This window comes from Chrysochloris asiatica, unplaced genomic scaffold (assembly GCF_000296735.1).
Source record: "Chrysochloris asiatica unplaced genomic scaffold, ChrAsi1.0 scaffold00025, whole genome shotgun sequence".
NCBI lineage: Eukaryota > Metazoa > Chordata > Mammalia > Afrosoricida > Chrysochloridae > Chrysochloris > Chrysochloris asiatica.
This window is the reverse complement of record NW_006408543.1, coordinates 8,255,319-8,279,882: the sequence shown is the minus strand read 5'-3', so window position 1 is coordinate 8,279,882 and position 24,564 is coordinate 8,255,319. Positions and strand designations below refer to the sequence as shown.

Sequence of the window (24,564 nt, the reverse complement as noted above, 5' to 3'; positions counted from 1 at the left end):
CGGCCCGGTGGGTCACCTGTTACTCGGAGGCGGCCAGCGGGGCTACCTAAGAACGGAGCCCTGGGAGGGGGCGCAGGGACGTCTTCCCACGGCCGAGCCCTCTGGGTCCCCGAAGCGCTGCGCCGGCTGTGCCCGCGGTGCGCACTGGGCTCCGCCCGCCGAGCGCTCTCCAGCCTGACTCTCCGTTTGCTTCCTCGCAGGCCTCTGCCGCAGACATGGAGAAACTCAGGTGAGCCGGGCGGCCGCGTGCGTGGGGGAGCAGGGCGGGGGCCTCGGCCCGGACCATCGCCGGGGCGCGGTCACCGCGCGGAGCTGCCCGGCGGGGGCTTGTGTGCAATGCGTGTGTGCGCGTGGCCAAACAATGGGGACCCCGCGCAGGGCTCCTCGGCGGGGCCCGGCGAAGCCTGGGGTCGTGGCGGCTGGAGGGTGGGGGTTGGGGGGTGTCATCGCTAAGGGCCCGGCCACCCTCCGGTCCCCGCGCCCCTTGGCGCCCTGCCCTGCACTCTGAATGTCCCCCAGGACCCCTGGGTATCCGCTCCCGCAGTTACAGTACGCACCGGCTCCAGCGGCGCTGGGTGTACTCCCCAACCCCCAGCTGAGTTGCTTGGGTTGAGCTATTAAGTTTCCACCTCATGGGGGCGGGGGGAGGGGGATGGAGTCCTCTTGGCTGACCCAGGCTATAACGTCTTGGAGCCATTTTGGGGGAATCCCACGACACTGTCTGGGGAGTGTCCCCGGGGCCACCCTCCCTCCAGGTCACTAAACTTTGAACCTTGAAGGCCTAACCCTCTACTTAGAAGGCCTGGGATCACGAGTTCCTCCTTGGCTTCCCTTGTCCCCCTGACCCCCACTTTGAGAACACCCCTCTTGCTTTTTCCTTCTGGATCGGAGGCGAGCCAGTGTGTGGGTAATAGGCCGGGCTCCACAAGCTCTTAGCGCTATTCGGGCCTAGGGGCTGGCCTGACCTCTTTCTCTACCAACCCCCTCTCTTCCCAAGGCCAGAAGGAGCACCTTGGGGAGGAATCTGGGGACCAGAGGTACCCATTCTATAATGGGCAGGGACCCATCAGAATCCCAGGCAGGTGTCAAGGTCTAGGGGAGAGAGGCCTTTGTCCTGTGGCTAGGTCACCTGGGTGTGCCCAGATAGGAGCATGGGGACAGATGGGTTCACACAGAGGCCCCAGACCAGATACTAAGAGCCAGGGCCATCTCCTCAGCCACTGACCTGGAGTGTACCCTCCCTGAGGCCACCACAGACCAGGCCATCTTCTTCTATGGTGGAGGGAGGTCAAGACCATGTCGCTGTGCCAGGCCCACCTTGTCACGGGCCTCTGACCCCTCCTTTTATCTGTCACTCATGGGCACACCCACTTGAGCTGGGCTTCTGTGGGTGAAGGGACTGCGTAGCTCAGCCAGGATTTGAGCAAAGGGAGTCCAGCCAAAGGGTTCCTTGGGGGTCAGGGCTCAGAGGTGCCCCTTTGCCCTCTCCGTTAGTCAGCTCGCAGTCCTGCCTCCAGACTAGTCTCCTGGCCAGTTGGAATGACCAAGGCTTCTGTCCTGTGTGTGGTGCAGGACCCCCGACCAGAAGGCCCAGAGAGTTGGAGACGACATTGGGAACCAGTCTCTGAGCAAAGTCCTGGCTCTTTCTGGGCTTCAGGTTCTTTATTGTTTAAAGTGGGGGTTCTAACACCCGCCACTTGGCAGAAGTGTCTTATCAGGTGTCCAGTTTGAGGTTTGCTGAAGGGAGTTGATAGGAGAAAATGCACTGGGGCCCAAGTGAAGTGTCGGTGGGTTCAGGGGGAACGCCTGTACCCAGGTCCTGCCTCCTGGTCTCCAAATGCAGTGTCTGTCTTTGTTCATGCATGTGGGACCCTTTACCCAGAAGCCCTTCCTCCTGCTTGTCCACCTGACACACTGCTTTTTGTCCTCTATGAACACTTTTCTGTGACTTTCCGGACCCTCCTACCCCACTCCATGAAGTGGACTTCCCTGTGTACCAGGCTAGATGTGGAGACACAGTGATCCCCAGAACAGGACACAGTCCCATCTGGTGAGACCAAGGACAGCAGGGTCTGGTCACAAATGTGTTAGGGTCTCAGGTCAAGGACACTGACCTGGGAGTCAGGGAGAACTTCCCAGAAGCAGGGACTCCTGAGTCGAGTTTGCCAGGATAGACAGGCCAGGCCAGGCCAGGCCAGGCCAGGAGAAAGACAGGTGAAGGACGTGTGGTGAGGTTGCGGGGGGGCGGGGGAGGCGGTGTCTCTCTTCCCCCCAGAATGTCTTCCCTCTCCTCTCTGTCCCAAATGAGAACTGTGCGCAGAGCCTGGCTTTGGCTTCTCTGGTGCTGCCACCCCAGTGCCAGGCAGGGGCTCTGCAGTCCGGGTACGCATAGTGAGGTGTACCACCATGCCAAGTGCTGGTCTGGCTGTCCCCTGGACTCTGGCCTGTCCCCGACCCCCTGTCCCCTGCCTCTTGTCTCACACTCAGCTGTCTTCTGGAGAAACTGTTCTTCCCACAATGCTATCTCTTCTCCCTCCTCCAGCCCCTTCCCAGCTCCTGCTTGACCATCTTAGGTTCCAGGTACCTCTTGGCTCCTCCTCAGGGGTCCTGGACCCAAACCACCCTTGGCCCTGGCTGACAAGGCATATCACAAGATGAAGGTGGACATTAGGTCCTCTGGGCATCAGCCCTGGGACAGTCATGGTAGAGTGACCACATGCCATGCTGCCCAGCGTGGTCCTTCATAGGGTTGGCATATCCACAAATATCACTGCTTCCAGAACCTTTTTTACTGGCCCTGTAGGAGGAGGCCAGATCATTCTCTTGACCTCATCCCCATCCCCCAATTCCTTCTGGAGTGGATGGTTCTTGTTACAGTAACTTTGCTGAGTGATGTTGGGCTGATCCCTTTCACTATTGGAGCCTCAGTTCCTACAGGGGTCACATAGGGAAGGTGGATCAGTCCTACAGGGCACCTGGGGCCTGGAAGGTAGTCAGGAAATCCAGAGCTACTCCTGCTATGGGGCCACACCCCTCCCCCACCAAAATTACTTTTCAAAGTTGTGAGCCATGATATGCATACAGAGAAATGAGTAAATGCTCGTGCAGTGTAGCCATTACTTTTAGAAGGAACCCAGGTCAAGAAGTTGAACATTTCCAGGCTCATCAGGTGCCTGATGGCACCTTTCCCCAATCCCAGAGGTCTCTGGGATCCTGATTTGTTTCCATCATGGTTTTGCCTCCCAACAGATTGTCTGTAGATCCACACAGTTCCCCCTTTGCCTGGTCTAGAACTTCCATTATTGGAAGCTTTTAGCTTGTACTTTTCTGGCCAGCTTGTCTCAGCAGAGCATTGTTTATGCGTCTTCCATTGTGGTGTGTGAAGCTGTTAATGGCCGGTGGTCTTGGTAAATGGTTGTGGGTTGTGTTTATCCATTGATGAAGGGTTGGTAATAGTGGATAAACCACAGTGTGTTTATCCATTGATGAATGGTTGGTAATAAAGAGGCTGTGGATCTCTTTGAACTACTTGGCTGCATCTCCAGGTGTGTACCCAGGAGGGCGATTCTACTCAGGCAAAGTATGGTGGTTCAAGATCACCAGGCTCTCCTTGGAAACCCTATACAAGGGTCGCTATGAGTTGGAGCCAACTTGACTGCACTTAACAACACAAAAACAGGCTATGCTCGTGGTTAGCGTTAGAAGGTAAGATCAGTTCTATAAAGGGCTTCGACCACGTCACACTCCCACCAGCAGTACTGGGAGCTCCTGTGGTTCCATGTCCTCGCCAACACTTGGCATTGTCAGATGGTGAGCCCGACTTGGTCTCTTGGGGAGATGCTCATTGCACTTCTTGGGTTACCGACCACTGTGAGTGTCCTCTTTTGGAATGTCTTTGGGCCTTTTAAAAAAAAATCTATGGTTCTTTTTCTTCTTGATTTATTGTTAGTTGCTATCAAGTTGGCTGTGATCGTGGCGACCCCATTTCCACTGCAACAAAACTCTGCTGTGCTCTGTTCTGTTTTCACGATCCTTATTGTACTCAAGTCACAAAAAGACTGCATTTCAAGTGTCTTCCAACCTAGGGAGGAACCGTGGCAATGGGGGCTAAGTATTGGACTGTTGATTGCAAGTTCGGTGGTTCAAACCCACCAGCTGCTCTGTTGGAGAAAGCAGGCGCTCTGTTCCCATAAACATACCATCTAAGACGCCTTAAGCAGCTCTGCTCTGCCCTGTAAGGTCATTGTGAATTGGAGTCTCCTCAACATCAGCAGGTTTGGTTTGGTAGTGGTTTCATCCTTGGGGATCATCTTCCAGTGCTGTATTGAATGACCTTCGGTGTGACCTATTATTAGCTGATTTTCAGAATCGGTTTAGAAGCCTCTCTTCCTAGTCTGTCTTAGTCTGGAAGCTCAACTAAAATGTGTTCACCACCGTGATCCTGCTGATATTTGAAGTGTTGGTGGCATAGCTTTTAGCATCGCAGCAACGAGCAGGCCGCTCTGTGGGCAGACTGGCAGCTGGTGGTGCTAATGCTTGGGAGTTCTCTATAAGGTGGTATAGATACCAGCTCCCCATCAGTTACCTGTGGGGCAAGTATCCCTCCCACTGGCAGCTTGCTTCCCACGCTTTTAATTATTGGATGAATAGAAGTTCTTCTGTTGAAAGCTTTGATTAAACCATTTCGTGTTGAAAACCCTTCAGAGGTCCCAAAGCTAGTGGCTTTTAAACCACGTACAGTGGATTTTTGTGTTTGTTTGGCTTTGAGCTACTTCTTTCTCTCTTTTTTTTTTTTTGGCACATGAATGCTCGATTCTCAGGCTCACGCTGTAATTCACTCACAGGCCAGATTTTGGGGGGGACCTGTCACCATGCTGGAAACACCATAGGGAGCGGTCAGGGGGACCTCTGTGGATAGTCCCCAGGTAGCCACACACATGTAATATTGCAGCAGATTTCAGCACTCACAACACGTCCCTTCCAGCCCCTGGGCCTTTTCCAGACATACCAGTCATGCTTTTGCCTCACTCCATACTATTCCTTTTGCCTGGAATGCTGTTCCCCAGATGGTTTAAGGGTCACTACTTCCCCTCCTTTCACACCTTTCTCAAATGTCACCACTGGAGCCCATCCTGAGCACTCTGCTCTCCCCTCCCCCAACAATCCCTCACCACCCTTGCTTTGACTGCCCCTGCCTGATTTGCATACAATTTATGATCCTATTTGTCCTGTTTATTACTTGTCTCCTTCTAGTACCTCAGGTGTGTCTTCTAGAACCTCAATTCAAAACTTGATCCTAGTGGAGGGAGGCCCATGGACTAATTCTTACTATGGTGTGAATGGCTTTCTCACCTTGATTTTTCAGGGTGTTATAAAAGGACCCTCTGCATAAAAGGTTCTCTCTTTCTAACTCTCTAAGTTAGGAGCTGTTATTAGCCTAATTTTACAGATGTGGAAACTGAGAGTCAGAGGTTCAGAAACTTGTCGTATAGGCAATAAATACATCATCGGTTCAGACCCTAACACGTCTCCCTTCTTAGCCACATAGTCCATGGGGGAGGCATTCCTTGGGGGGAGGTGTTCCCAAGGGAATGTGTTAACATTGAACGGGGCACATGGCTAATGGTATATGATGTTAGCTGCCTGCCCCATCCCTATTTCCTCACCCAATGAGGTGAAGACCTGGGGGTGGGGGTGTGCCCAGCAGCCCCCTTAAGTCAGCATCATGCTGTTGCACCACAGACACTTCCCCTAGAAGGCACCCCCTGACTCTGAGGTGTGCCCAGCATTCTGTGTGGGGCCTGCAGCTGCCACCCCCCTCAACCGGGATCTTTAGGGAAGCAGATAGCCAGGTCTTCCTCCCTTGGAACTGCTGGATGGCTTTAAACCATCCATCTTTCCACAGAAAGTCAGTCCTCAGTGCCCTAAGCAGAGATGTACCAGATGGTGTCGGGTCTTCCTGATGCCTAGCCATCCTCACTGGACAGGCCACCAGGTCTGAGGGAGAACCTTCCACCATGCCCTCCAGTGCCCTCTGGGCACCTGCTTCAGAAAACATCATGCCCGGTCCATTCTAGAACATTCTCACTGAACTTTCACAACCTGGAGCGTTGGATTCCATTTGCCCGGTTCTCTGTTCGCCAGGACTGATACCCAGTAAGAATGGACATGGGAGGTGGCAGGGATGACCTCGAGGTATCTGGTCTGTGAAGGTGGCAGTCACACAGTCTTGGGGACCTGTACACAGTGACCCTGTAGGATGGGGGAGGACTGCCCATAGATTCACAGTGATCCTGTAGGACGGGGGAGGACTGCCCATAGATTCACAGTGATCCTGTAGGACGGGGGAGGACTGCCCATAGATTCACAGTGATCCTGTAGGACGGGGGAGGACTGCCCATAGATTCACAGTGATCCTGTAGGACGGGGGAGGACTGCCCATAGATTCACAGTGACCCTGTAGGACAGGGAGGATTGTCCATAGATACACAGTGACCGTGTAGGACAGGGAGGACTGCCCATAGATTCACAGTGACCGTGTAGGATGGGGGAGGACTGTCCATAGCTTCACAGTGACCCTGTAGGACAGGGGAGGACTGTCTACAGGGTTTCCAAGGCTGTCATCTGTGCAGATGCAAATTGCCGCATCATTGTCCAGAGGAGCAGCTACTGGATTTGAACCACTGACCTTTTGATTTGCACCCAAGCACTTAACCACTCTTACAGCACAGGTGTTGTCTTTTCATGCTGTCTCCTTCGTGACAGATCTTCAGTTGGTTTGAAGGGTCAGCAGACCTTCTATGTTATTATTACCTGAGTCACCGAGGTCCCTTGGCTTGGAGACATGCATGATGTTTGTGCTGTGAAGGTGGCAGGAGCTGTGGTCAGCTCTTCTTGGCCCCTCAGCCCCTCACCTGCTACCCACTAAATGACCTGTGGGGGTGCTGGGGTGGGTAGTTTTGTCCTGGGTGTCTGCTGAGGGATGAGGCCAGAGCAATTGGTGGCCCCTTAGGGAGCTTGTCAGTTCTGTGTGTTCACTCCCTCCTCCCGGGGACACCCTTGAACACCAACCCCGGCAGATATTGAGGGACCACATCCCAGACACCCCCATGTAGATGGGAGACAGACAGTAAAGTCAGGTACTGGAACAATGGAGAGGGCCGGGCAGGGGTGCTGTGGAAGGGAGGGCTGGAGCTGGGATGAACTTCTTCTGGGGCTCCCTGCTCCTGGACAGCCCAGATCCAAGTCCACCAGTGGCCTCCATGTCCACGGAAGGCTCTCAGGCACTTGGTCCCAGCATTCAGGACCTTCTCCCTTGGCCCTGGCCTCTGGCCACACCCATGGCCTTTATGCCCTGTTCAGAATGCACCCAACTGTGTCTTCTGCACAGTGTCCCAGCCCTCCTCATCTTCCTGCCGGCACTGACATCATCTCTCCCAGGCCAACAACCACCTGAGCTGCTAAGTGAAGGTCACACCCCCAGGGAAATCTGAGTTTCCAATCAACAACAGTAATGGCCCAGTGCAAGTACATCCCTGCGATATGAGGGACTTAATACTCACATACTTGCTGTCCCACTGAAATTTACATTATGCTGAGTGTCCTGCACTGGTCATTGCTGGGCCTGGTATTGAACTGGTATTGATGCGTCAGGATGTCCCCATGGGAGGCTGCACCCTGTCTCCCCACGTATCTCAGAAGCCCTGCCCACCTGTCCCCTTGGCTCCCAAATCTCCTCAAAGGACCTGGGTTCCCACCCTCTTCCTTGTCCCCAGATACCTTGCTAGCATGACTGATTCAGGGGTTCAGAAGGTGAAAAGCACTTTGTATTCGAATTCCAACATACATGTTGGGGGGGATAATAATTCAGTCTACAAGAGGAGGACTCTGAGAGGAGCAGTTTGGGGACAGTCAGGAGTTCAGCTGGGAGCTGCAGGCTCAGTCTGCCTGCCCAAGCAGAGAAGTCTGTCTAGAGGGCAGGCTAGAGATGTGAAGGTGGTGGTCCTCCGCAGAGAAGTGGGGTCACCCTGAGTGTGTGAACATGAGCAAGGGGAGAGGCTGGAGGCCTGAGCCCAGGGGCATGTGCTGTTAGGAAGTTGGGGAGATGGGACTAAGAAGGGGCAGCCAGGGAGGGGAGGAGAGCCTGTGGGAGTCTCGGGGAAGCCAGGTGAGCATAGTGTTTGCAGGAGAGCTAATAAGGGGGTCATTGAATTTAGCAAAAGCACATTCCATGAAATGGAAGGGACAAAATGGTGCGCATTGGTCAGGCAGGAAGAGGGAGCAGTAATTAGACAATTCAAGGTCAAGAGGATTTTCTCAGTATGGGAAAACTAACCACATTTGTGTTTCTGAGAGACTATTCCAGAAGAGAGGGAGAAGTAGATAATTCAGGGGAGGGGAGAGACTTGTGAGAGTCATGCCTGAGCAGCGAGTGGGGTGGGTTCACGGCCAGGAGTCCCCACTTGCATCTAGTAACAGGCAGAAGGCACCGCGTGTTGGGCCAGACGCTGATAGGTGGGTAGGTGTGGCGGTAGCATCTGTGGAAGTTCACTGCTGATTGCCTCATTTTGCTCAGCGGAAAAGGAAGCAAGGTCATCTGCTGTGAATGAGGATGAAGAGGAGGTGTTGGGAGGTTGAGCAGAGAAGCAAAGGTGTGAAGTCATTTTACAGCTGAGACAGGGAGGGAGCAACTCTGGAAATATAGGAAGATTCCCACGGGTCCAAAGGGAGGCTGGTGGTTGTGTGATTTCCTGCCATATGTGTGGGTACAAACATTGAGCAGATGTGGAGGTGCCCAAACTAGGGTAGGGCTGGCTTCATCAGACAGTAAAGACAGAGATGGGGGGTCTTGCAAGTGTATGATGCCGTGATTGATGGCAGTGAGGACAAAGTGGGTGAGGGGCTATGAGAAACTGAAGGGGCACTGGAGGGGTAGGAGCTGGAAAGCCAGGAGCTGGTGGACGGAGAGTGGGTGTCAGAAGTGGGATTGCTAGGAAGTCAGGCATTGCGCATGGCACAGAGGAATCCACAGTGCGGGGTCTGGGACAGCGGGTCTTGCCTACTCCCAGACACCATGGCCCTTCACCATGGCCACCAATTCCAGGACACCTACTACCCCATTGCCCCCCACCCACCCAAGTGTTAGTGTCAGGTTGGTGCTTGAACGCCATGTTCCCTGCTCCTGACAGCCCCCTCTCCCAGCCCTGGGCTGGGAGAAGTAGAGTCCCCAGCTGGGGGTTGAGATATCTGGGTTTGGCCTGCCCTGACTCATCATGTGACATGAGTAAGATCTTTGTCTAGGATTCTGGTCTGAGGAGGACCAGTGAGCCAAAGAAATGCATTGGGACAGTGAGTGGCCCACTGTCTTGGGTGACCCTGACTCTACTTGCCTTCCTCAGACCCCCAGAGCCTCTCTGCTCACTTTGTTCCTTTCAGGGGGCCACCCACCCAGCAGGTCATTACTGAAAGGATGCCAGAAGCTCAGAGTTGGCTGAACTCTCCTGAGACCATGGACCCCTCCAGTACATGGCCTGTGAGGGACGGGGCTGTGCCAGGGCTCCTGGGTGACCCTTGGTTGGTGGTGGGGCCAGAAGACAGTGGACCTGACCAGAGGGGCTTTTCAGAGCCACTGCGCCTGTTGGGGGCTCGGTTTGCAACTTTTGTAACCAAGTCTACACATTGTTATCTAGAAGTACCAGATACACATTCTCTCTCAGGCCAGCATCCAAACTCGAGGTGTCAGCCTCTTTCTCAGCTTCTAGATTCTTCCAAGGAGTGACCCATGGCTTTCCTTGGCTTGTAGCTGCCCCATTTCCACCTCCATGGTCCATGGCCCACTGCCCTGTGTCTCTGTGCCCTCTCTCCTTGGTATAAGGTCAGCTGTCATTGGACTCAGACCCACTCAACTCCAGTCTGACCTTAATCAATCTGCAAAGATTCCTTCCAAATAAGGATACATTTGGTGGTTCTGTGTGGACATGGTATTGGGGAGGCACTCTTCAGCCCAGTCAAGGGTCATCCTGTCTCTACTAGGTGACTGCAGCTCACTACCCAACCAGGCTTGCCTTCCTGGTTGTGCCCCTCCAGGTTCACACTCTGACAATCTCCTTCCCTTGTACACACACAAACACATATGCATGAATACAGATGTATATGTGTGTATACATACACATGTACACACATATACCTACATGCATTTGGGTGCACATGCACATATACATATGCACGCATGTACACACATGCATGAATGTGGAAACATGCATATATTTGTAAGGCATATACACACACTTGGGACATGTGTGTATATTTGCACATGTATGCACGTGTGCACCTGTGTGTGTATAAGCACATGCATGTGCGTGTGTGTACCCTTGTGCATGTATGAGCACACACATGTGTGCATGGGTTTACAGTTGTGCACACACATGCATGTGTGTGCGCGTGTGCGCTTGCTTGTTCAGGCATGAGTACATGCACTCGTGTATATAGTGCACATATGTGCACATGCATGCATGCATACACATGCACATGTTCTTCTCCTGGGAGCCCATAGGCTGTTCTGGAGGCATCTGGACTCCCCATCTTTGAGCAGGTGGTTCTGGCAATATTCTTGCTGTTAAGGTCAACCAGGGGTGGCCCAGGGTGACGGGCCTGCACCCAGAACATTTTGCTCAGAAGGAGAATCACAGGGACCCACCAGGAAGCAGGAAGTGTACTGTCCCACTGGACTCCAGAGTCCTCTGCCTTGGCCCTGGCAGCTGTGTCGTCGGAGGCCTGTGGTCCTTCCTGAGTTTGCCCTGAGACAGAAGAGCGCAGAGGCCTGGAGACTCCGTACCCTGGGGCTGCCTTGTTCCGGCTGCTTCTCCACTTGGGCCCTCAGTCTCTTCCTCTGTCCGACTGCTCATTGTCCTCCAACCTCTGTACTTCCAGGTTGCTATTGTAGCCAACTTCTCATTCATCACCATCCCTCTGTGTGCTGGGGGGGGGGGGGGGGGGGAGGGGGGGGTTGTTGTGAGACCCCTGGAACCTGCCTCCAGGTGAGGGAGAGAACCATCATTTAGAGTGGAGCCCACTCAGCACTGTGACCTTGGGGACCCCATTGCATGGCTGCTGTGGATACAGCGAGGGTGGGTGCATGTCTCCCTGACTGACAGGGTGCTTGTGAGGCATAGCTGAGATATTTTTGGGTGCCTATAGCAGGGCAGACACTCAGGAGGTGCTGGGGTGCTGGTCGGCGGTGTATTTCTTGCGGAGGACCGAATCAGCAGAGGCCATAGCATCCAGCTCATGGCGCCCCCTTGTGTGTCAGAGTTGAACTGCGTTCCAGATGCTTTTCGGTGGCTGGGTTCTGGGGAAGTAGATGCTCAGGCCTTGCTTCTTTGAACCACCTCTGGTGGGATTTGGGTCTCTTAATCTTTCAGTCAGCAGGCGAGCATGTTAACCATTTACTTCCTCTGGGGCTTCTTGGCAGAGGTGATAGTCAAAACAAACAGTGAAAAGGTCATCTGAGAAGAGAGGTGGCTGTGGGCCCAGGGGACATCTTGGGACCTCGGCCACCCAGCCCTGAGTGGCACAGAGCCTTCTGCAGAGGATTCTGGGATGAGCTGGCCCAGCAGGTGTGTGGTCATAGGCAGGTGTGGCCAGTTCTGCCAGCCACTCCCAGGCCCGAGAGTCCATGTGTTCGTCACCGGCTGCCCCCAGGAGAGATGACCTGGGTCTGAGTCTGTATTGTTCTATGTCAACACCTCTCCCATAGCCGCTGTGGGCTCGGAGGCTCTGGGTCCACCCCAGATGGTGCTGACTTTCTGCTCAAGGCACTGTGGGAGGCAGCGCATGAACCTGAGCAGGCAGAGGTAGGCAAGCATTGAAGGAGGAATTCAGAGGGCCTTGAGCATGCCCAGCCCACCATGTGTCCACTCCTCCCAGGATATAAAACTAACCCTGTCCTTGCAATCTGGACCCCAGGTAACCCTTACTGCCCCTATACCTCTCCGTGGGCATTTGGCAGTGTTGATGCCCACAGGAAAGGGCAGCAAAACCCATGGGAGGTGGTCACAGGTCACTGCAAGACTCCAGACTAGGAAAGATACAGAGAGGAAGACTACTGGGGGGGTGGACATTCAGGCAAAAGTCCAAAGGCGGAAGAGCTGACCTGAAGAAGAACTAGGGGGTGGTCCACTCGAGAGAGAGGCAGGGACAGTGGTCTGCAGATGGAAAGATGCCCAGTATACAGAGGCCAGTGTGTCTGAAGGGGTCCTTAGAGGACATGCGGCCTAGGACAAGGTGGGGCAGTCAGGTCCCAAGGGTAGGGTTTTGGGGGATGATTTGGGGTTGTCTCCATCCATTAAGGAGTCCCTGGGGGAGTTAGGAGCAGGGCAGATATTGTAGTGCAGAGGCTGGTGTGAGAGCACACTGAACCCTAGAAATGCTCTTTGTTTGAGGGGAGCAGCGAAAGAGCCCCCTGGATGGAGAGGAGATCACATGGAAGGGGAGTGTAGGCTCCCAACAGAGGGGACACAGGGACAAAATTACCGGAAGGGAGACTACTGCAGCTTGGGAGGATACAATTTGGTGTTTTGAGCCAGAGTCCCAACCAGGCAACCCTCAGGCCTCTGACTGCCAGGAAGGCACTCGACATCCTGGGAACAGAGGACAGAGACAGCCCAGTCCAGCCCAAGAGCCATCTCTGGCCTGCAGGGGTGGACCTCCCGGTATCTGTGTCCCTGACACAGCCCAGAGCAGGAAAGGCCTTCTGGACCGTGAGTGTCACTGGCAAGGACAGACCCCCAGGTGGCCCGTGTGACCGAGGGCAGGGACTGCCAGACTCCAGCCCGGCCTTTGAGAGGAGAATCACCTGATTCCATAGAGAGGCTTGTGTGTGCCTCTATCAGCTGGTCAGGTCCTTCTGGGCTCCGAGGAAGGGCAGTGGGGGCCAGAGAGGGCCCTCAGATCTGTCTCCAAAAGCTCCTCTGACTGTGGGGTGGAGAATAGAGAGGGAAGCAGGCCAGCAGGAATGCTGGGAACAGAGATGGGTCTAACTCCTAAACAGGGAACTCAAACTCATGGGCAGGTAAGAGTCTGCAAGCAGACGGACAGGGGCCTGGGAGGACGCCCAGACAGGAGGGGGCGCGTTTCCAAGGCTGCAGCTTCTAGGACCCTCCATCAGAGTTATGCCTGTTTCCCACCCAAGCTGCGTTTGCCTCTCTCCCACCCCGCCGTTCAGGCAGAGCTCAGTAAGCACGACCACAGGAGGGTGAAGTGACCCTGTCCCTGCAAACCTGACGTCCATCAGACCTGCAGCCTGCAGAGACCCACAGACTCTCCTTCACACACCACTCTCTTCCTCTGGGTTCTCCAGCCAATTAAGTCTTACACACGGAACACTGGCAGACTGGGACCCAGTTCTGTAACTGGGCAGGTGCCTGGTTCACCCAAAATAGGCAGGTGGGGTAGCCAGTCCCCCAGAAGGGAAGGCCTGTGGGCTGGCTCATGCAGCCCTCCTGGGTGGAAGGAGAGGAGCCAAAGCAGCCTGCCCAGGATCAGAGGCTTCTGTGCCGGTCGGACTCAGTGCCATGGGTGAGCAAAGCCCCCGGGTCCTTGTGGGGAGTGCTCATGAAGGGCACTCTTAGAGCTCCTCCTCTGCTTCCTCCCCACCCCCACCTTGCACATGACAGGTGTTTTTCTGGGGGAGGAGGAGCTGGACTCCCACCTCTCTTGGTCTCAAACCTGGCCGCAGGTGCAAGCAGGTGAGCCAGTGGAGCCCTGCCCACCTGAGCAGCTCTGTCCTCTTCACCCACAGGCTGCGCAGCCCCTGGGTGCCTTCATGCCTCGGGCAGCCCCACGTCCTGCAGGGCCGGCTGGCCAGGTCCTCACCCTCGATCTGGGACAGGTAACATGCCTGTTGTCTCCCTCAGCTCCTTGGTGTCTCTGCGTCTGTCCCCAGACGTCTGTCCCCTGTCTGCGTCCAAGTCGCGGGGACAGATGGGGAGGCTGAGGCATTGTCGCCACTACCACTGCGCTGTCCTTGGGCTCAGGCTTCATGAAGGAGGAGAGCAGGAAGCCCACTGAGGTTCAGGGGTTTCTCACAGGCAAGGAAGGGGCCAGAACCAAAGACATGCATGCAGGTTCAGATCCTTATCTATTGTATCAGGGGCAGGATGGAAGCAGGTGACATCACAAGACAGGAGCTGAGTGTGACTCTCAGCAGGGCTGTCCCAGTTCCCAGCACCTCAGTCCCCCCAGCCAGGCATGGGCTGCTGGGGATGCGGCCCCTAAGTGGGAAGGTGGCATCAGGAAGGACTCTCAAACACTCCTTGTATGTCTGTGAAGGGCGGTTTCTCTGACCCGTCTCAACCACATCCTCTTCTGGGCTGCAGAGCAGAGTCTCCCTGGCTTCCCAGCAGCCAGAGACCCCCACTCCCTGTGCCCCTTTGTATCTGAGTGATTCTACACTGAGCATGGATCAAGGGCCCCAATGGCCTTCCCAGGGCAAAGCTGAGGAAGGATGAGCTTCTGAGAAACCAAGCCCCCAGAATGAGGTGACCAGCTGTGAGGGGCCAGGTGGGCCCTGAGGGGCAGGGTGGCTGTGCCCAGTTCGTCATGGGGAGTGGGAAGGCAGGAGAGGGCAGTGAGTGACTGACCCCATGTGTGCCAAGCCTGAAGCTAGCCCCAGAGAGGGAGAGGTGGTGACCTCTGGGGTAGGTTGAGGACTGGGGGGTGGGGCTTTAGGCAGAAGTGGGCCCAGAGAGATGGAGGCTAAGAGTCAAGGGGCTGTGAGGGGAAAGTTGGCCCCACAGGAAAGGGACATAGGGGCACACTGCTGGACCCCTGAGATGAGAGGCTTCCTGGGTAGGCAGGGGTATAGGAGCTTCGGCCATGAGGGAGGGCCAGTGAGTTGTGACCCAGTGTCTGAAAGACTACCTGGGAGCCGGAGGGACACCGAGGCTCAGCTGGGGCCAGCTCTGTGGCAAGGGAGCTGTGTCCCCTCCCTAAGCTGTCCAAACTTGTCCTTTGCTCACCCCTCCTACCCTGGGTCAAATTTGGACACCATGTGGCCCCCTGGACCACAGGCCCTGCGGGACACCCAACACGGAGCACATGTCAGCAGGAGGCATGTCAGGACAGATCTGAGCTGTCCTGGGTTGGGGGGGCTGAGGAAACTGTGGGTGCTTCCAGGATGGGCAGAGGGGGGTGAGGGGAGACAGTGATCTATAGGGGGTGGAGCGGAACTAAAGTGACCTTATTGCTGCCCGAAGGTACAGCATCCTCTGACCAGCCTCACCCTGTCCCCAGGGTCACCAGAGGGTCTCAGACCCCAGGGCCCAGCTGTGCCGGGCCCCACTCCCACTCAGGGGGATCCGAGTGGGCAGGGGAAGTGGCTGTGTGTGCCCACGGCACCCACCTGGAGTCCCTATATGCTTTGTTGTCTGTGTGTCTTGCCCATCCCCTGACTCATCTGTTCGGTGTCCCTGTACTGACCCAGCAGTGTGGGTGTGCAGCATGTGGCCAAGTGACCACTGCTGTGGTAACTGTGAGGTTCTGGGGGCACCCAGTGTGTCCTGCTGGCTGGGACCCTCAAGACATCCTCATCCAGGGTCCTCCAGCTCATCTGCTGCAGCCCCCAAGGGACAAGGCTGTCCCTCCCCTAGTCCCTGGGGGCTCACCCCTGTGGGGCTGGAGTGTGCATCACAGATACTGAACCGCCCCACCAACCCACCTGTCTGGACTTTCTGTGCTCCCCACTCCCACTGGGAGAAGAGGCTGTGGCTCTGGGCAGCCTGAGGTGGGGGACCAGGCTGGGAGAGGTAGGGCAGTCTTGGAAAACTGCTTGGAGGCAATGCTCAGATCTCTGGGCTCCCCATTCATCTGTCGTCTGTCTCCTCTCTGGTTCTGACTCTTGAGAACACCCACCCTGCCCATCTCTGAGGCTCTCAAAATCATCAGCAGCTTTTATTTTTATTTATCTTTTTAAAACATAGATCTGGGCGGGAATCCAAGAATGCGTACTCTAAGTTTTCTGGGTGCTCGCCGCGGTGACCATGTAGTTTCTTTGCTGTCTGTCTGCCAGGGCTCTCTGATGCTGGGGACTACCTCCTGACGACCACTACCCCACCCCCACTCAACTTAGGAGTCCATCAGACTCAAGAGGGTGGGCCATTGCCCCAGAATTCAGCACATGGGCAAAGCTAGGGCTCCCAGTTCCATTGAGACACCCCTCTTCCGGGCCTTATAGCAAACTCATCTGAGGTTACCATCCAAAAGGAAGTCAGTGTCAGCTTCAAGTGGTACCCCAGGCTCGGTTCCCTGCAGTCCCCAGGGTTGGCTCTAGATAGACTCCGGAGGGTTGTGTTCATTTCAGCGTGGGTAGTGACTTCAGTACCTACTCCGCTGGGCATCTCTGATGGGATTCTTTCAGAGCCAAGGCTTCTTGCTCACGGGCCAGCCTAATCTCCTTTCTGGGACCCTGCTGACCACCAGCTAGGCCTGACAGTGCCCACTTCTGTGCCCACCAGACCCACTAACCTTGCTGTTGAACCCACTGACCTTGGCATGAAGAGCATCTATCCCCACATTCCAGGAGCAGCCAAGACTTGGGCGTGGACAGCTTGGGGCAGATGACCAGGAAAAAACAGCCGATCTGGGATGTGGCAGAGCTCCCTGCTCAGTCCATAAGGCTGGGCTGAATTCCACTGGGATCTGCCTGGCCCTTCTGGCTCCACTGTGGTGCTAATGTAGAAGACAGAGTCTGTGGCTCTCTATCTGATTAGCAAGGTTACGATGACCAAGTCTTCACTCCATCTGTCCCTGATGCCAGCAGAACTCTTGTGCTCTCCACTGTCTCCTCACCCATTTACAGCAGGTCCCCTTCCCTATTAAAATCACCTCCCCCACTGTCAACCATCTGCCCCTTCTGGAAACTTGACTGGCTGCTGGCCTCCACCTTTGTGCAGCTAGGGCTGGGAACCCTTGGTCCAGCTTCTTCCTGCTTTTCTCCTGTTTGCTCACAAACCAGCGTCACTCCAGCTGCTGGTAGGAGGGCTTCCAGAGGTAGAGTCAGATTTAGAGCCATGTGAGAATGGGTAAATATTTGACCTCTGTAGACCTCAGTGTCTCACTCTGTAAAGTGGGCGTAATTACTGCATCTGCCTTATGAAGGACCGTTGGAAGGACTCCGTACTTAGAATGGAGAGTGCTGGGGTCTTTGGGAACACTCCTTAGCAGAGGCCAAAGTTACAAAGGTTCAACCAGTAGTAAATGGACCCATACACAGGGTTGGACCACACGCGGGGTCCTACACACAAGATCAGACCCACATTGGGTGGACCCACATACCGGGTCACCATTTCTTTTTTTTTGCCTCTCCTTTTTTTTTGTTAAGTTTTTATTGTGAATTGAGTGATAATTTACACGGGAGAACATCAGCTTTATATTCCTCGTAATGTATTTCGCTTTCTTGTAATGACTACAATCCCCTCCATGCACCATCATTCAACAGCATTTGCTTCCATTCCCTCTGGGGTTTTTTTTTGTTGTTGTTGTTTATGTATACTGAAGCACTCAGGAATATATAACCATTCAGGCACCCAAAGGGCATACCCTGCAAGCCTGCTCACCGGCCGCCAGCACACAGCCCCTCTCCTTCCTTGAGTCTAGAGTCCCCAGCCGCTCCATCTCTGGCGGATAGGGTCCTGCACTCCGCTCTTCTCCCTTTATGGTCCCAGGGTCCTCCGCTCCTGGACTGCAAGATCAAGGGTCATCATTTCTTTACTGAGTACCTGCTGCGCCCTGAGGCTGAGTGGGCAGAAGGGTGTGGTCCCTGCCCTGGGGGTACTACACAGCTAGTCCCCTGGGGTGGCCCTCGTGGGCAAAAATGTAGTTTTAGTGACATGACAGTGGACGGCTCAGGAGTGGGATTGGGCCAGCGCCGTTCCCTGAGCTAGTGTGCAGGGTCCTAGGGTCCCCCTTGAGGAGCGCCCTCCACCCCCGCCTGTCAGTGGGAAGAAGTGGGGCCTCGGGGTGGCCACCCTGGACCACAGCTCCCCTGGAAGAAACAGCTGAATTGCTACTTTGGGTAGCCTCAGTTTCCAAAGGAGGAAACCATCTTTTGCTTGGCCAGAGGCCGCTGGGCCAATTCAGGCGGGAGGCCTGGTTCTAGGGTGGCCCCGCTCTGGCTGTGGCGTCCAGTGAGACTGAGATCACTCCCCTGCGAAGGGGAAGCTACTGTGGACACCCTCAGACACATTAGCTGGGTTCTGGGGTCGGTTGTTTCTTCCACTTGTTTAGTCCTCCCTTGGGACCCCAGAAGTCTTTTTCCTTCTGACGGGGACACTGCCCTTAGCTGGGAAGCCAGTCCCTGACCCACCTGGCAGACCCCTCCAGAAGCCACTGGAGAGGTTCGGTGTGTGGTTCAGCCCTATACACACAGTGCCCCACTGGCTCGCGCGTGTGTATGATGCGGGCCGGATACATGCTGCGTGTGTGCGTGTGTGTGGTTCCATGCTGCGTGTGTGTGTGTGTGTGTGTGTGTGTGTGTGTGTGGTTCAGCCCAGGCACACAAAGCGCCTCGTTGGCCCTCGGGCCTCAGCTTCCCCGCTCAGCGCCGCGGCCCGGCCCCCGCCGCGTGTCGTTGCAGCGCGCTGCAGGAACAGAAGGGCGAGCTGCGCAAGCGGCTGTCCTATACGACGCACAAGCTGGAGAAGCTGGAAACCGAGTTCGACTCCACGCGCCACTACCTGGAGATCGAGCTGCGGCGCGCGCAGGAGGAGCTCGAGAAGGTCACCGAGAAGCTGCGCCGGTGAGGGGCGGGGCCAGGCGGGAAGGGCGGGGCACAGCGGCGCCCAGGGCTCAGCTTTCAGGTCCTGGAACACCCCGCCCTTGCCAATAGGAGTCAAGTTTCTCTGGGGGCACTTTGTTTCGGGACGGATCCCTGGGGCAGCGTGGGGGCTAGTGAGTGTCTGTAGTGATCCCCGCAAAACCACACTTGTGAGGCCCTTTGTTCCCTGCACCTTTAAGGTGGAGACGTCACACTTTTCACACACTTTTGTCCTTCACCCGGCAGCCTTTGCGTCTGCCATCTGTGTTAAACAGCCTCCCAGAGGGCACTTGCCATGGGCGGTTGGCGCCTTTCTGATGACCCAGACTGCAGGACTTTTTCAACTTCACTGTCGAATCAAATGGGAACAAAACCGGGGCGCCATTGGTTCCAGCTCAACCACCTACTGCTTTAAGCGCCTCTAGCCTCAGTTTCCCTATTGTTGAGATGGGGGAGTGACCCTACATCCTGTCCCCAGGTCCCTTGCTGCCAAAGTGGAAGCCCAGACCACCTGCAACCACCTTCAGTTTCTGCCTCCTCCAGGGCAGAAACAGCCCTTATATTATATTGTGAGCTTCCAGTCTCCATCCACAGCCAGTGTCTGCCTCTCTTTCCCACTGACTCCACCGGCAGGACACCCCATTGGTCTCCAGAGGGTTACAGGGGGGGCTCAGCTGTTGTTGTGAAGTGCCGTCGAGTTGATTCCGACCCATAGCAACCCTGTAGAGGGTTTCCAAGGAGCAGCTGGTGAGCTTGAACCACCGACGTTGCAATTCAAAGGATTTTGCAGTCTGACGCATTAGCCCACAGCACCACACCAGTGGACCCTTCTTATTGTGTGTGGGGCTTCAGGAGGTACCGTATCGGGGGTTCCGGGAGGGTCAAGCCCACACAGCAGTGACCCTTCATCATCTGTTCCAGGATTCAGAGCAACTACCTGGCTCTGCAGAGAATCAACCAGGAGTTGGAAGACAAGCTATACCGCATGGTGAGGGCCCACAGCCCGCCAGGGCCTGGCATTGCCCGCCCGCTCCTCAGGTCTTACGTCCCAAACCCAGAGCCCCCCAACCTGGAGGCATGAAAGCAGGGCTGTAGGAGAGGGCCTGCCCACCCATGGCATCAGCTTACAGATAAGGCATTTATGATGGTACAAGGAGAGGCATGAAGGAGCCAACCTGGGAGTGAGGCAGGACCAGTGGCCAGGTGTCCACTGCCCGGGCCAGGCACAGGAGCTGCCTGCAGCCTTTCATGGCAGCCACGGGCTGGGCTTCCAGCACAGGGGCCAGTAGAGGTTCCTCATGGCCTCCTCTAGTCCAACCCTAGGCCCCAGACCGGGTACCAACCACTAGGGCACACAGCTCAGGGGTAGTTGACATACACGGTGGCTTTTGTAAATGCCAGGACTTGTGAGAGGGGAGATTGCAGGCCAAAGCCAGCAGGGAAGGTTTTCAGAAGGGGGAGGGTCTGGTTCAGCTCCACCCCATCCTGCACTAGGACAAATCAACAGTAACATTAGCAATACCCTGGCTCATCTGTGAGCTTGTGGAATGCCTAGGTTTATCGCTGAATGCAGCCATGCTCTACCATCACCCAAACACTCAGGAGGTAGGACATTGTTGGCCCCGTTTTACCGATGAGGAAACTGAGGCTCAGGAAGGAAGTGATGGACCCAGGGTCTTCTGGCTTGTCAGTGGTAGAATCAAGATTTTAACTTGAGCCATCTGGCTTCTTAACCCCTGCCCCTCTTGGCCCACAAGCACCTCATTGTTGATGGCAGCGGAGGTCCCAATGATCCGCTGGTCCAGCACCAGCCCTGAGCCCTTGCCCTGCCCTCCCCGGGGGATCACCCGCCCACTCCAGGGCTGCCCGTCACAGGCTGGGCTGGCTGCTGACCACTGCCTTTGCTGCCCTCAGGGTCAGCACTATGAAGAGGAGAAACGGGCCCTGAATCACGAGATAGTTGCCCTCAACAGCCACCTGCTAGAGGCCAAGGTGACCATCGACAAGCTGTCGGAGGACAACGTGAGTACGTGCGCCAGGCCTGCCTCTGGGGCCAGGGCCAAGACACAAGGAGTGGCTCCCCATCACCCAGATGTCGGTGTGCCGGTGTGTAGGGAGGGCACCTTACTCAGGTGTCACAGAGCTGGTGGTGAGGACTGGTGGGTGGTGGTTAAAGCCACAGACAGAGGGGAGGGCTGGTGAAGAGGGAGGCCTGGGACAGAGTCAGGTAACTCCGCGGAGTGGCCAGCGAGGCTGGAGGGGACACCGGGAGCTGTGATCCAGCTGGCCAGCACGTCAGGAGCAGTGGAGAGGCTGGGAAGAAACATGGCTCTGGTACATGGGGTCCAGGAATGAGTGGAGAGGTGGCATCATGAATGGAACCTCCAGGGATACCAGTGCAGAGCACTGTGGCAACAGCATGGTTCCTCCCCAGGGACAGTCACTGCTGCCAGTCCTTGTGGACACACGGCTAGCCTTGGTGATGCTCCAACTCCCGGGTGGTCACTTGGCAGCAGTCAGAACTTGAACTCAGGGCCATCTGACTCCAGAGCCCAGTCCTCCTGGTAGTCAGAACGCCTGCCACCACCTGCCCCCTTGGTTTGGCATGTCGCCACCAGCACTTCCTCCTTGTGCCCCGGGAGGGCTCCTTGTCTGTTCTGAACCCACATGACAGATGCTGCCCAAGACTACTCCCTGGCACAAAGGCACCCACTGTGGCTGTTCTCAGAGGTCCATCTGAACTGGCCAGGCAGTGTTCACAGCCCTCAGGAGCCAGTGGCAGTGGGTCTGGAACCTCTTAGGGGTGCTAATACTCAGCTCTCAGTGAGGTTCGAGGACACATGGAGAGAGAGGGTCAGGAACCCAGATCCGCTCCATGATGTGGCCAACTCCTAAGCCTCTGACCTGCCTGCAGGTCAGAGAAGGCTGCTCCAGGCCCTGGTGGGGGCAGATGGCGCCCTGTGCTTCACACCGCTTCACCTGGGTGTCCTGCCTGGTCTGGACAGGGCGTAGTCCTGGGCCAGGAGCATGGTGTGTGGGGCACCTCGGGTGGGGTCAGGACCCCAGGCTGGCTATCAGGGCCTTGTTTTGGGGGGGTCGTGGTGGGGAGTGAGGGACAGAAGGCCCAACCATAGGCACATGCAACAGAGATTTTCAAAGACATGAGAGCCCCGAATCCTACTGTTTGCATCTGTTTTCGCTCAGCAGGCTGAGCTTGTCCCCACTGGACCAGACCACACGGCTCCCCTACCCCCACTTCCAGCCCTGTGTCCTGCCCAGCCCTGGGCATGTCTGGGCTGCAGGTCCATTTGGTGCTCAGCACTTTCCAGTTAAGTTCCCCTTGAAGGGGGCTCCGGGCTGGGGCCGCCAGCAGTTCCTGGGGGCCTTGGGGACCTTCTGTCACTGCCCACTGGGGGCACTGTCTGGGACAGCATTCTACAGGCGGAACATGAGGCCCTGAGAAGGGGCAGCCATCAGGGCAGCAGGCACCCTGGCGAGGGGCGAGCCTGCGGGCGCCAAACCACGTTCTCTTTCTTTCAGGAACTCTATAGGAAGGACTGCAATCTAGCGGCTCAGCTGCTGCAGTGCAGCCAGACCTATGGCAGGGTCCGTAAGGTGTCCGAGGTAACGTGACCACCTGCAGCCAGGCCCTGCCTGGGGCCCCCCCTGTCCAACCCCACCCTGCGGCCCTTCCCACCCAGAGAGATGTGGAGACTTCCAGACCCACTCCACCTGCGGCCACCTCACTTCCTTGGCCCATCAGTCCCCCTGTGTCCTGACCCTAGGGCCCTCCACTGAACCCTGATGTGGGCATTCAAACACAGACAGTGCCCATTTGAGATTCAAGAGGGCTGGCTGAGCCAAGGGCTCAAATGCAGGTCTGCTCTGTAGGCCCGGGCCTGCTTGCCCGCCCCCCCCACCCCCGCCTTCACCTGGGCTGCTCTCATAGAGTACCCCTTCCCTGGGCCTGAGCCCAGGCCCACCTGAGACATTCACAAAATAGATCAAACAGTAGCGCATGACCCCCACAAGGCACCAGGGCTGGCAGACCCTCGTGTGCTGCCCCGGCTTCCTCAATCTTTGTTGCATCTGTTTCTGACTGTGTCTCGTGTCAGGGGACCCTGGCTGGCACAACTAGGGTCAGGAGTGTGGGGAGCTGAACAGCAAGGCAGCCCCCATTGGGCAGGAACTAGTGGGGCTCTAGGCCCCAGGGGCCCACTCAGCGGGGTCCAGCCTCTGCTTGGCGGGGCATGACCCGTGGGTATGGGCAGAGGTGACTCGGGAGTGTAGGCAATGGCGGGCCCTGGGCCCGGTTCCAGCTCATGTGCTGTGGGAATCCCTGGGGAGGTCCCTGCTCGTCTGTCTGTCTGTCTGTCTGACCCCCGCCCACCGCACCACTGCAGCTGCCCTCGGATTTCCAGGAACGAGCGAGCCTGCACATGGAGAAGCTTGGCTGCAGCCTGCCCACCTCTCTCTGCCACCCGGCCTATGCGGACAGCGTGCCAACCTGTGTCATCTCCAAGGCCCTGGAGAAGCCGGACCCTGGCAGCCTGTCCTCCCGCCTGTCGGACGCCTCGGCCCGCGAGCTGGCCTTCCGCGACGGGCTGGAGAAGCCGAGCCCGCGGCCCCCATACAAGGGGGACATCTACTGCAGCGACACGGCCCTCTACTGCCCCGAGGAGCGGCAGCGCGACCGGCGGCCCAGCGTGGACCCGCCCGTGAGCGACGTGGGCTTCCTGCGGGCACAGAACTCCACCGACAGCGCAGCCGACGAGGACGAGGACGAGGAGGCCCGGGCGGCCGCCTTCCCCAGCGGCTTCCGGCATGACGCCTTCCCAGCCTACGCAGGCTCGCTGCCCACGTCCAGCTCGTACTCCAGCTTCAGCGCCACGTCCGAGGAGAAGGAGCAGGCCCAGGCCAGCACGCTCACCGCCTCGCAGCAGGCCATCTACCTGAACAGCCGCGACGAGCTCTTCGAGCGCCCACCGCCCGCTCCGCCAGCCTACCAGGGCAGCCCGCGCTTCGCCAAGGCCGCGGCCGCGGTGGCCGGCCCACTCGAGGCCGAGGTGGCCCCGGCCTTCGCGCGGACCGTGTCCCCCTACCCGGCCGAGCCCTTCCGCTTCCCGGGCTCCCCGGGCCCCCAGCAAGCCCTGATGCCCCCCAACATGTGGAGCCTGCAAGCCAAGCCGGCCTCGGCGCGGCTGTCCGGGGAGGACCTGCGGGCCCAATGGCGGCCGGTGAGCGTGGAGGACCTGGGCGCCTACTCCTACCCGGCCTCGGCCGCTGGCCGCGCGTCCCCCTGCAGCTTCTCCGAACGCTACTACGGCGGCGCCGGGGGCAGCCCGGGCCCGAAGGCCGAGGGCCGCGCCAGCCCCCTCTACGCCAGCTACAAGGCGGACAGCGGCTCCGAGGGCGACGACCTCGCCCAGGGCCACCGGGCTGAGCCCTGCTTCCGGAGCCCCGGGCGCTCGGCCGATCCGCTGCCCGGCTACGCGCCCAGCGAGGGCGACGGGGTGCAGCTGTGCGGGGCGGCCGGCAGCCCGGAGCCCGAGCGCGGCCACGGCTACGGCAGCGAGCACAGCCCTCACAGCTCCCGGGACTCGCTGGGACCCAGCTCCATGGAGGCCTCGCCCGAGATGCGGCCTGCAGCCCTGCTCAGCCCCCAGCAGGCCTTCCCTAGGACTGGGGGCTCGGGTCTGAGCCGCAAGGACAGCCTGACCAAGGCCCAACTCTATGGCACCTTGCTCAATTGA

General features: G+C 57.1%; 1 protein-coding gene across 1 annotated transcript; it reads left to right on the top strand.

Annotated features, from left to right (window-relative positions):
- The first annotated feature begins 206 nt into the window (after positions 1-206).
- Positions 207-24,564, top strand: BEGAIN (brain-enriched guanylate kinase-associated). The gene is made up of 6 exons (XM_006839528.1): positions 207-229; positions 18,632-18,793; positions 19,733-19,799; positions 20,726-20,833; positions 22,352-22,435; positions 23,215-24,564. The coding sequence occupies exons 1-6, from the start codon at positions 216-218 to the stop codon at positions 24,562-24,564; spliced, it is 1,785 nt and encodes a 594-aa protein (XP_006839591.1). The 5' UTR covers positions 207-215.

Excerpts from the sequence above, each read along its gene's own strand:
- BEGAIN (XM_006839528.1), top strand. Across the intron at positions 19,800-20,725 it reads AAGACAAGCTATACCGCATG|GGTCAGCACTATGAAGAGGA; the intron begins GTGAGGGCCCAC and ends TGCTGCCCTCAG. Across the intron at positions 20,834-22,351 it reads ACAAGCTGTCGGAGGACAAC|GAACTCTATAGGAAGGACTG; the intron begins GTGAGTACGTGC and ends TCTTTCTTTCAG.